Here is a 12,967-nt window from a genome sequence, read left to right on the forward strand (position 1 = left end):
AATGCCTTTAGTATATAGTAAGTGACAATTGGTAATGAGGTGAGGGTGATACAAAGTAGTGCCTTCAAGGCTGCATAAACACTTTCAGAGTAAACTCCCTGCCTCCCGCGTGAGCCCAGACCGTGGTAATTTCTTTATCTCGGCTCCTCATGGGAACTTGTGGGGAGGGTTGAGTCCTTGACTTCAAACCCTCAGGTGACATGGGCCATGTCTGGACACGTCACCAGCTCCCAACAGGCCGGGGAAAGGGCTGCTTTACTTTCCCTTCTTGTCCAGGATCGGGAGGGTGAGGCAGTAATTCTAGCTAAAAACAGAATGACTAACTGCAAGAGTAAAACTAAAATAACTATGAACACCTGGCAGTGATGAACTGGCACCAAAGGTACGAGGCATGTCTTCCCTCCAGTCTCTGCAAGCAGACACTCTCAGGTGACTGAGGGTCTCCTTCATGATGTGCAAGGGCCTCATAGGGACTCTAGAATACAATTGTAACTAGATTTTGACCCGTCTGGAGAGTGCGTATAAGGTTTGGTCGCCCAGCATTTTGGTCCTCAGGGTTGTTTTAGACAGCCTGTGAGAGAAGCCGAGGCATGTAAACTGAGCGAGGGTGACCATCAGGCTTCGCAGCCTCTGAGCACCTCCTCCACAAGCAGCACACTCTGACCCACCACATTGATCCCCAAGGATTCGGCTCACAGCCGTGACCCTCGAACCCACACTCTCGCCGTATAATCCTATCACCCATGTGTTGTTATGATTTAATAGGCCTCACCTGCCCAACTGGTCTGTTTAACCTACACTCTCGCTGGTCTCTATGCTCCAGGAACATTTTTGCATTTGTCCCTCAGTTAAAAACTGGACAGGAACCATTAGACAGGAATCACTTTCTAGGACAGGAAATGGACCCTCCTCTTCTTACCTGTGCCCTAATGACATTGTAGGGAACATCGCTGGGCTAACTCTTTATTTTTAATATATTTTTATTGACTTCAAAGAGAGGAAGGAAGAGGGAGAGCTAGAAACATCAATGATGAGAGAGTCATTGATCGGCTGCCTCCTGCACACCCCCTGCTGGGCATCGAGCCTTCAAGGGAGGCATGTGCCCTGACCAGGAATCAAACCTCGATCTCCTGGATCCTAGGTTGATGCTCAACCACAGAGCCATGCCGGCCGGGCTGGGCTAGCTCTTTAAATTGGCAACTGATAACCTGTATCTGGAGGTGGTAAATGCCGAACTCTTTGCAGGAAAAGAATAAAGCCAGTCGTCCTCACCACTTTGGCTTGAAGGACAAGGTTAACTGTGGTCTCTTTCCTCCCTGCATCTTTTCATAGCTATGGAGTTCCCTCTCTCTCCCTCCCTCTCTCTCTCTCTCTCTCTCTGCAGACTGCCACACTGTGCAGGCATGGGTGGAGTATTTAAGAGCCATTAGGCACTCGCCACTCCCGCAACAGGATGAGTTGGTCATGGACCAGGGAAGTTTGCACTAGGAACATCGGTGACAGCAAGACAACGTCCATACACCCAGGAACACTGTGAAATCACACAAGGCCCTCCCCCACAGCTTTTCCCTGTTAGGTCACTAGTTCCAATGGAGACAGAGTTTTTTGGTGGTGTTGTTTTTTTTAATATGTATCTTTCTTGATTTCAGAAAGAGGAGGCAGAGGGAGAGATAGGAACATCAAGGAGAGTCATTGATCAGCTGCCTCCTGCACGCCCCCGACTGGGGATCGAGCCTGCAACTCCAGCATGTGCCCTGAACCAGAAATCAAACCGTGATCTCCTGGATCCTAGGTCGATGCTCAACCACTGAGCCACACCCAGCCAGGCTGGGGAGAGAGATCTTCACCCTTTGGCTGGAAGGATGTTCTTTTCTTCACTTTCTCTTCCTTTGTGTCTGTAAACTCAGATGAGCTTCTTTGAGCTTTTTGAAATCCTCAAGGTAGTGCTAAGGGTTAAGGGTTGAGAGACCCTAGGCTACAGATAAGGGTCAAGATAACTAAGAACAGCGGGAAAAATGGATGGCTGCTCTTTAACATCACTTTTCTGTTGGAGTTGCTTTGTGAGGGTCTGAACAGGACATGATGCTGGATAAATGAGAGCCCAAAATATTCTGACTTGGAAAATAAGGGACATCTGGCGGTTTCTAACCTTCCTAGACAAGGCCCACAGGGCTCACCCCCAGGGCCAGAGGCGCTGTCTCTGGCTGGCTGCCCAGCTCACATGCAGGGAGTATGCCCACCCTCCCTGTGACTGGGCATCTGGGGCTGCTGGGAGGTCTGCCCTCAGGGCATGAGGAAAGCTCCACATCCCCTGTCCCCCTGGGCGAAAGGAACCCTACCCTGGTGTGGTTCTCAGGCCACAGGACTACTGCCCAGACAGTCCAGAGACTAGCAAGGACGCCTCTGACTCTCGGCTGGGAATTTACGTCCTCCGCAGATGGGAGCCAGTCCACAGTGTCTGCAGATACCCCATTGGGGTGACATGCCCCTGGGGGTGAAATGTGACGAGTCCCTCAAGCTTTGGTTTTATCTGTTTTCTTATTTTTTAATTTATCTTTATTGTTGAAAGTGTTAGAGATGTCCCTTTTTCCCATTTACCCCTCGAGCCCGCTCCCTGCCCCTCCCTGGCCTTCCCCTCACTATTGTCTGTCCCTTACATGCATGAACACTATTGTCTGTCCCTTACATACATAAATACTATTCTGTCCCTTACATGCATGAACACTATCGTTTGTCCCTTACGTGCATAAACACCTGTGAGTTCATTGGTGACTCTTCCCTCCTCCCTCTTCCCTCTGAAACACGTCGGTCTGACGCTTTATTTCTGAAGCCTTTTTGGACCTGCCTTAGTTAAACATAACTATTACTCACGATGCCACTTCGAGATTTAAAGTTCTCCCAGAGACTCTCCTACTATATTATTTCACCTGTTGTTTGACCCTTTGAGCCCCACGCACTGTTCCGTCCACGACTTGTCTGGGAGGATGTGCTGACAGTCCCCCGGGTGCAGCGCAGCCTTCACCACACACGACCTGGGCACTGTTCATCCTGAAAGGAGGGTGACAAGGGAGGGCGCCCACGGGCCCAGGAGAAAGTCCGCGTCCTGAGCACAGTCTGGCGGCAGGAAGGCCCGGTCCGCCCTCAAGACCTGCGGGCGCTCGGCTCTCCCAGCTCCTGCGGCGCCCGCGCCTCACCCACGCGGGGGAAACTAGCGGGAGAAACCGCCCGCCGCCAAAGGCTTCTTGACAGACACTCGCAGGCCCCAGAGCAGCCAATCACCGCGCGGTGGGGCGGGTCCTTCCACAGGATGCGAAGACCCGCCCGCCAGACGCCAGACTGGAGCCAAAGATTCTGACCGTAACTGACGGACAGGCTCCATGCTATGCCCCGCCCTTTCAGCTTCTCCTGACCACCCATTGGCCCTGTGATCGCAGCACTGATTGGTGGCTTTGCCTGACGCCTCTATAAGGCGGGAACCTAGCCCCGGGCGCCCTCACTCCTCCTGAGGGCAGGTAGCGCGAGGGGCTCAGAGAGGGCGCTCGGCCAGAGTGGGCAGCGCAGCAGGAGAGCCGGGACACTGACAGGAAAATGGGGACCTTGCTGTACGAAACCCTTAGCCCGAGGCCTTCGAATTCCAGCCCAAGACCCTAGATGCATCTCCTCCTGAGATGCTCCAAGTCCTCTCAGCATTGAAGGACCCCAAGTCTCCTCACCCAGATAAACACTAAACCCCCCAATGCTCACATCCCCAGACACCCTGAAAACCCCATTCCCCTCAGCCGGGGGCACTCTAAATACAGCCCAGAAAGACCAAACCTCCCACAACTCAAACCCTAAATGCCCCCATCCTGGGAACTCAATGTCAGGAAGCCTGAAACCCCTTAATGAGAGACCCCAAATCTCCTCACCCTCAGAGGTCCCAAATCCTGTCACCCCGAACATTCTAAATGTCCTTGACCAGAAAAACCCAGATCTTGTCCAAGTCTCCTCAGGCTGAGAAGTCCCTGCCCCTTGGAGACTGCGCCTCGTTATGCGCAGATTTTTCTAGAATGTCCAGGTGGAATTCCCTCCATTGTCGCCGGCACAGCCCCTCCTAGCTGTCAGCGCGCCTCCAGCCTCGACCCTCAGGACCTCCAGACCCCAACTTTCCCCTCAGGGCCCCTCAGGACCCCACGGTCACCCCCCAGGCCCCTCACACACCCCGCCGCATCCCCCAGGGCCCCTCAGAGGCCCCAGCTGAGCCCCCCAGGGCCCCTCAGGACCCCCACGGTCACCCCCCAGGCCCCTCACCCACCCCTGACCCGCCTCCCCAGGGCCCCTCAGGCGCCCCTGCTGAGCCCCCCAGGGCCCCTCAGACGCCCCGGCTGAGCCCCCCAGGGCCCCTCAGAGGCCCATGAGACAGCGAGGCGGGAGCTGCGGGAACGAGTCAGCTTCCACCGGCGGGTCTGCATGGCCGCGTCCCCGTCCCAGCCGTGCCCTGGTCGCAGCTGGGTCCCACGTCTTCCCCTCTGGACGCCCTGCCCGACGGGGAGACGGGCTGTCACCCTCTCAGCACCTTCCCGTTCCACAGGCACCTTGGCCTCAGGCTCAGGGACTCGGGGTCGCAGCACCATGAACCCCGACAGGTGCTCGCAGGGGAGCCCTGAGGAAGAAGGGGGAGAGCGGGGTGGAAACCAAGGTGGGAGCTGGGGTCCGCGGGGAGCCGGGGAGCAGGGCTGGGTGCCCCTCTCTGCGCATGGGCAGCGTGGAGGCCGGGAGAGCCCCCCAGGGGTCAGGGCCGGGTCAGGTCGCGGCGGGGGCACGAGCGCCAGAGCGGCTCAGGAGCCGGGACGCAACGGGGCGGGAGGACAGAGCGCTTCGTCCCGGCTCCGCAGAGGCCACAGAGGCCTGGCTGCTCCCCGCGCGAGGCGGAGCGAAGGCCCCGCTGCGAGTTCTCCCGCAGGAGTGAGTTGTCGACGGAATCTATTATCGTCTCCAGGCCAGAGCCGCTCTCAGAGACATTTCCGTCTACTTCCCCCGGGAAGAGCGGGCACAGGTGGGAGACGGGAGAACGCGGTGCGGGAACCTGAAGAGGAGCCACGAGGGGCTCCCAGCCTAGGGGACGGCGGTGCTGGGCCGGGGGACCCGGGACACGGCGCACGGGGCTGTCTCTCCTCAGGCGCTCTGCCTGCAGCGCCCTCCCGGGTGGGCACCAGTCCCGAGGATGCTGCTCCTGCGTCAGTGCAGGGCTCGCGCTGGCCGCGCAGAGCTCTCAGCACCTGGTTCTGGACTCTCCCCTCCCCTCCCCCCCCCCCTCCCCTCCCCTCCCACCCCCACCGGCTTGGTGGCCTTTGTTCCTCCTTCAAACTCTTCACTTTCAGGACCAAGGTTTTGTTTCCTTCCAGGTCTCAGAGCCCCTCAACCAGCTTTCATGTGTCACCACAGGCAGGCCACCAAACCCCAGGTGGAGGACCCTGAGGACTGTGGTGAGGAGAGGACCCCGAGGCAGCAAGGTGAGGGGCCTGGAGAACTCAGAGGTGCCCTCCCAGAATGGACCTGGGTTTAGGTCACACTGCATCTCAGGAGTTACCAAGGGAACTGTGTTTGCTTGTTCAGCAAACAAGAAAGATGCAAAACTGTTATACAGTAAGGGGCTATTCATATAAACTCTTTAAATGTGTGAAAGAATTATATATTTTTATTGTTGACACTATTACAGAGGCCCCCATTCCCATATATATTTATATATATATATTCAAAGCACACCCACGCCTTTGCCCCCCCCCTTCTTCCCCCACAGCGTACATCTCCTAAATGCTGAACGACCCCAGGAGGTTTGCATGAGCATCAGCAGCTTGTTCCTGGATAACCCTCTGAACTGTCTCCAAGGCCCTTTCTCTGTGAATTTACAATGAGCCAAAGCAGCCCTGCCTAGGCTGATTTCTTTCCTGTAACAATGAGCCAAGGAAGCCCAGATTAGGTCTCTCCTGTTGCTTCTTCTGTCCTAAACCCTTCCTTGTTTCGCTGTGCCCATCTTTAATAAACATACTCTCAAAATAAAAATAAATAGATAGCCCTGGCTGGGTGGGCCAGTCAGTTGTAGCATTCTTCCCTACACCAAAAAGATTGCAGGTTCTATCTTGGGTCAGGGCACATACCTAGGTTTTGGGTTTGATCCCCAATAGGGGTGCATGCTGATCAATGTTTCTCTCTCACATCAATGTTTCTCTCCCCTTCCTTCCTCTCTCTCTAAAATAAATAAAAACATATCCTTGATTGAGGATTAAAAACAATAATAATAGCCCTGACCAGTTTGGCTCAGTGGTTAGAGCATCAGCCATGGACTGAAGGGTCCCAGGGTTCGATTCCAGCCAAGGGTAGGTACCTTGGTTGCAGGCTCGATCCCTGGCCCCAGTTGGAGTGTGTGCAGGAGACAACCAATCGATGTGTCCCTCTCACATAGATGTCTCTCTCTCTCTCTCTCTCTCTCTCTCTGAAAAGCAATGGAAAAAATATCCCCACATGAGGATTAAAAAGACAACAACAATAATAATAGACGCAGCGTGGAGGTGCAAGAGGGTATAGGGGGTATAAATGGTGATGGAAAAAATAAAAGAAAGAAGAATAAATAAATATATATTTATAGATAATTAATAAGCATTAAGTATATAAAATACAAAAGTGAGTAAGTGCTAACTAATTCAGAATAGTTGTCATCACAGAGGAGGAAGGTGTGGCAGGTGAGCGGTGCTCTAAGACCTGGCTGCCTGTTGGTTTGCATAGGGACATATGAGAAAAATTATTAATCATGGTGATTCAGGGGGTTGGGCTGTGGGCCAGGGTAGAGAGTAGTTCATCATTTAATCAGGTCCTGATGTCTGCCATGGAGTCATTCTGTCAACTTTCATGGAAGTGTGGGCAGTAAAGTCGTCCCTCTTTCACAGGTCTGGGGTTTAAACACAGCCGAAGTCAAGATGTTATCTCTAATTTGCCCAAAGCTCTGTGTCTATGGCCAACAGCCCTGAGTCTTTGTTCCTAAGACTGTGTGATGCTTACCAGAATCTAATGATTAAGAAAGGGGGTGGACAGCCAGTACGTGCAAAGGTGGAAGGACAAGAAAGGAAGGAGGCAACGTAGTCATGGTGCCATTGGACTGGACAAGGCCAGTGTGAATCAAGAAGACAGAAAGGAGAAACAGAGTTTGTGAACGGTTATGTGGCCTTTATTACATTTGTTCAGCCTGCCTGTCTCTGCAGTGTGAGCTCTTTGAAAGGCTGATACTTCTAAGAAATCCCAGGCTCAGCTCAGGGTCCCTGAGGGTCCCTTGAATGTTTGCTGAATGAATGATTTCATATTTACAAATTAAACTAGAGGAAGGTCAATGAATACTAAAGATAATTAATGTGAAATTTCAAATATGGAGATGGCTGAGGGGTAAACTGATAACAGGACTGTAACCTCATAGTCATACTGTATTAAATAGCTCACAAAACACTTTGGTGTGGACATAATTATATTTCATGTTCACTATAACATTAAAAATGAGCATGTTATAGATCAGGAAACTGAAGAGAAGTAGCTAGTGATACAACCTTACTCAATTGATGGGAGCCAGCTAAACTAATCACAAATATTCTTTCCAAGATACAACAATTTGCAAATTTCAACACCATTTTCTTTATTGTTTAGAAATGTTTCTGCCAACTATTTCTTTTTTCTCTCCCTAATACCCCTCACTTTCACTATTATAGATAAAGCTAAAAGGAAAGAGCCTTAAGGCATAGGTTCTAATCTTGGATTCACTACCCACAATGGCCCTTTCTTTTCCCTCTAATACTCATACTCCCCAGGTATTTCCAAGGGTTGTCGAAGTATTGATTAAAGTCATGCATGTAAAATATATCATAAGTCCTAAAGAATTAAAGAAATGAATGTTGTCTCTTTTAACATGCAACTTTTACATTGAAGGCAATATCCAGGGCACCATTAAGTAATGATTCCAGTTTGAAGGAATTGTCAGGAACAGCAAATCTGCTGACCACAAGCGGTTCAGAGCCAGCCCAGAAACCAGTGTCCCCTCCTGGAGAAGCAAGTACCTCTGGACAGCACTCTAGACCAAAATTGGGTAAGAGAAAATAATTTGGAGGTTTCAGTTCCACTAAGTCCTCTAGAAAGGCTGATAAGTATGGCTTATGTATGTGGGGTAGACTGCATAGGCCTGGATTGAAGCTGGACTAAGCTGAGACAGAAGGTAGCACTGGAACTTTGGGCAAATCTTATAAACTCTGAGCTCCTAAATGCTAATGTGTAAAGGGAACATAAGGATACATAACTCATATATTCTTTGAGAGCATTACATTATATTTAAAGTAACTGACACATGCAAGTTGTCCAATAAATTCATCTGTGATAATAGCAACCATGCTTTCTTCGTGTTGTATACCCAAGCCTTTACTCAATACCTAACGCATAATGTGCCCTCAATAAATATTTTATGAGTGAGTAAAGACTGGGAAAGATTTTCCCTGATAATGGGAAAATCTAGAAAGTAAAATTGAGTCAGCCTTCGGTAGTCTTTGCGGAGTCTTAGTCTCTCTTAGTTAACAGAGGAAAATACGAGAGTATGTAGAAAAACAGGTAATAATTTAATGGGAGGAGATTGTGTGTTTTCTGACGAAACAGGGACCAGCCTCATTCACCTGTTCTCCAACTTAGAACTCAGGAGGAAGGGGATAGAAATGCAGACGTACAGCCTACGAGAAAGAAAGGGCCATGTGTACCAAGAGGTCAGCGAACCCCAGGACGACGACTCTCTGTAAGTGACCCTCACCAAGAAGCATGTTATATCTTCATACAATAATTTCATCTGGTGATTGGGTCTCCAAATCAGTCCCTTCCTCTAGTGACCTGGAGTACAGGATTGAGGCTCAATTATGTGAGTGCCTGGGTTCTCTCTGAAGCTCTTTATGTCCAGGAACATGCACTATACTTTTCCTTACCCCTGTTCCTCTTGCCTCCAGATTGTGAGAAGTGTCAGAACTTCTTCATTGACAGCTGTGCTGTGCTTGGGCCCCCTATATTTGTAAAAGACAGTGCAGTGGACAAGGGGCACCCCAACCGCTCAGCCCTCACTCTGCCCCCTGGGTTGAAAATCAGACTGTCAGGCATCTCTGAGGCTGGGCTTGGAGTGTTGAACAAGGAGTCGGATCTGCCGGTGGGTCTGCACTTTGGCCCTTATGAGGGCCAGATCACAGAAGATGAAGATGCAGCCAACAGCAGATACTCCTGGCTAGTGAGACGTGTTTACCTCTTCCTCTGTCCTCTGCCTTCACACATCCCTCCTGTGGCTTGGTGGGAGCCCACCTTCTACATGGTAGATCATGGGTGGGCATAATATGGTTAGCTCTGTGTACTGAGTGGAGTTTGTATGAACAGGGAACTCCTGTTTAAGGATCAGTGAGTGGGAGCAAGGTGGTACAGACACAAAGGAGTGGCTCCTCCCTGTGAGACTCCTGCTCTGAGTGGACAAATGGACTCAGACATGTAGATGGTGAGTAAGAAAAATATCGTGTGGTCGCCAGCGACAGTTGAATCCCCAGGCAGGCTGAAGAAACCCTAACCCTAACCCTAGCAACCCTAACAGTAGCCCTAGCCCTAGCCCTAGCCCTAGCCCTAGCCCTAGCCCTAGCCCTAGCCCTAGCCCTAGCCCTAGCCCTAGGCCTAGCCCCAGCCCTAGCCCCAGCCCTAGCTCTAAATCTAGCCATCGCCCTCACCCTCGCCCATTTCAAAGAATGGATGAATGAATTTGTTAGTCTTTTGCCAGTACGTCCCAGTCCTTAAGGTTTTAAGAGTGACTGTCCTTACTTTACAATTAGTCTTTATAGGGCCACAGGTGTGGCTCCAAAATATCCAAGCCCACCAAATCTTTTTACCTCCCCAAACCTCCTGAGTTCCTCAGAATGCACATAGATAATTGTCTTTATGAAGATAATCTTTTAAAATACTAAAATAAAATACAAGTTTCTGGGAGGTGAGCCTTTTTGAAAGGAAAAAAAAAGAAAAAGGAGAACCTTAGCCATCTATGTAAATCAATTTAACTTATTTCAACTATTCCTTTTTAAATTTCAAGCTGTTGATGTAATGTCTTATAATTTGTGGGAGGTGTGCTTTTTGAAACTGAGAGTATGTTTGAAATGTGTTCATAAAACTCAATCTAAAGAGTAGCAATTGCTTACTTTAGAGGGGTCACTAAATGTCAAAAGTTTTAAAGAGTTAAGAATTTTAATGAATTGGAAAGAAATTGTATGCTTTGGGTAAGAGAAGGTATAAGGTATGGAAACATATTTTGAAGGGAAAAATAAAGTGAGTTGTTCTAAAGCTGGTTGTTTCAGAATGGGTAAAAAGGTCTGAACTTAATAACACACTCAAAGAATATAAAAAAGGCTTACAAGGGAAAAAAGACACATTTATAATCGTAATAGATTTAACACACCTCTCATTCAGGGGCAGAGCCTACCTCTTTCAGAACCAATAGACGCCCACTAAAAATACAATAAGGATGTAAGAAACTTCAATAACATGACCTGCAAATGGAGTTCAACATTCCCAGATAATCCACTCTACCCAACAGCTTCCCTTGAGCTCCTGAGCCAGGGTGTTATTGCCAAGCTGCCCACGAGACGGCAGCATTCAACATGCAGGTGATGCGCTCTACCCAGCAGCCTTTCCTGAGCACCTGCGCCAGGGTGTTATTCCCAAGGTGTCCACAAGACGGCAGCATTCAACATGCAGGCGATTCCCTCTACCCAGGATATTTTCCTGAGCTCCTGAGACAGGGTGTTATTCCCAAGGTGCCCAGGAGATGGCAGCAGAGAAACACGCTTGGAATCTTCTCTAAAGTGACCCTGACCAGGGCACAGAGGGAGCATAACAAAGGCGCTACACCTTCTGCGCCCCAAGGATCATGATCCCGAGAACTGAATCTGACCGGGGCCTCCCGGATGCAGATGCGCAGGGAATGCTGTTGGCCGAGGGGCTCCCCAACTCTATCCCCACTTCACGGACAGAGGCTGAGGCCTATGAAGGCAGCCAGTTCGCAGCCAGCTCCGTCAGGAAACTCGGTGTCCAGCCTCTGGGCCCCAAAGATGCGACGTGAGGCCGGGCGCCAAGCAACACCACGTGGGCTAAGATGTCACGTGGGCTAAGATGTCACATTGGCATGACACTGGTGGGGGCAGAGATGTGGATGATACTCTGTTAACCGTGATTGTGACATGGGGAGGGTACCTAATAGGAACAGGACCCTCTTTGTTTAATGATGATTCACCTTACTGACTATAAAGGATTTTCCTACAGACCCCAGGAAACTGCCGGATGTGCTACGGCGCAGCCCACATCAAGCCCACCGAATAAACTTCACTTCAGCCTCAGAACATGTCCCAGTGGCTGCCAGGGCAAGAGGGTTTAAAGGTCACTTCCACAGCGAGGAGACATTAACTAGGCTGCAATGACAGAGGAGTTGGCATGTCATCGGCAGCCCGTCAGGGTAGTGTGGTTGGTTAGAGGTACCTCCTGACTAGGACAAGGTTGCAGGTTCAGTCCCCATCAGGGCACATAGAAGAATCAATCAATGGGTGTGCGTCGCGGAAGAAGACCCTGGCTGGGGCCTCAGGACAAGGCCTGTGGCCCTCGAAGTCCCCCAAGTTACAGGGGCTGCTGTTACCACAATGCCAACCGCACCAGCACCAATGGCTCAGGGCGCTGAGTGCGCCCGAGGCGCCGAGGCCACCACCCCCTCCCCAGGGAAGAGGGCCTGCAACCACAGACCTGACAGCTTCACCACCCCCAAAGCCCCGGCCTTGATGCTCAGACTAGGCGAGTGCCGTGGAGAAAATAAAATGAGGACTGAGGTGAAGGAGGAAATTGCCAGATAGAAAACTCCTCCCACCTTAAGATGGGAATGACTTTGGAAGAGAAAGGAAAGCATCATCGGGAAGTTGCGACTCGAAGGCATCCTTGGCAGACCTGGAGACGGACGAAAGCGTCCTGATGAGGAGACAGAAGCAGATTCACTGCAGGAAGAACACCATGGCCTACGACAGAAGCATTAGAGGTCCCGAGGCACCTTCCAAACATGGCATGGGCCAGAGAGCCCACAGGCCTTCTCATCACAACCCCCCAGGGAACTCAGGAAATCTCCAGTTTTCATCAGGACATAGCTCTGTAACTTGTGTTGAATGGCCGAATGTCCACACCTGCTTTCCCAGGACACTGGCCTGGCTCGGAGAGGTAGCTCAGCTAAGGCTTCCCCATGAAAGCCCAAGGAGCATCCTAGCTCCCCAGAAGGAATCACTGCAAGCCTGGCTGTCAGCCCACTGTGCCTGGAAAACCAACACAGCATTACACAGGCAGGTGCCCTCTGCCTGACTCCCCCTCCCCCCAGACAACCTTGCTCCCCACTCCACTGCCCCCAGCTCCCATTCCACTGACGTCCAGCCTCAAGGCCTCACACCCTGTGTTCATCTTTGGCCAGCTGATTCACTCCAGGAGTTAGGAAGGAAACCCACACTACCTCCTAGGAAAGCCTCACTTGGCTGCATGTCAGGGGCTTGCTCAGATCCACAACAGTCACAGGGCTGGGAAAGGTAGACGGGGCAGGTGTGGAAATTCCTCACCACACTCCTCGGTTCCTCCTGTCTGCAGCCCCTTGGACTGTTGTCTTAGCCCCATGGCCAGTCCACAGCACCCAGGATACCCACGGCCCTCCCAAGCCCCTTTAAGACTACCATCTGGATATGAATCCAGGATCTTTATGCTGCTTAGAAACTCTGACAGCCTTTATCTGGGGAAAGAAAATGCCAGAAAGAGGCTGCAGGAAAATCCCAGGACAATCTCAGGGAAGAGGCCTGAGCACCATCCACGGGACAGATGTCCTCTCTGCCCTCACACTTCTGGATGTTCATTGGTCTGAGGGAAAAACCACCCTCTT

At 51.0% G+C, this 12,967-nt stretch overlaps 1 protein-coding gene across 1 annotated transcript; it reads left to right on the top strand.

Annotated features, from left to right (window-relative positions):
- The first annotated feature begins 1,907 nt into the window (after positions 1–1,907).
- On the top strand, positions 1,908–11,134 carry LOC107542826 (histone-lysine N-methyltransferase PRDM7-like). Its single transcript, XM_087828137.1, is given in 8 exon segments — positions 1,908–1,940; positions 4,979–5,114; positions 5,385–5,516; positions 7,142–7,178; positions 7,959–8,104; positions 8,695–8,796; positions 9,000–9,363; positions 10,939–11,134. Coding segments are annotated over 8 exon segments (1,146 nt in total).
- Positions 11,135–12,967: the final 1,833 nt, after the last annotated feature.

This window comes from Miniopterus natalensis, chromosome 19 (genome assembly GCF_054644295.1).
Source record: "Miniopterus natalensis isolate mMinNat1 chromosome 19, mMinNat1.hap1, whole genome shotgun sequence".
Lineage (NCBI taxonomy): Eukaryota > Metazoa > Chordata > Mammalia > Chiroptera > Miniopteridae > Miniopterus > Miniopterus natalensis.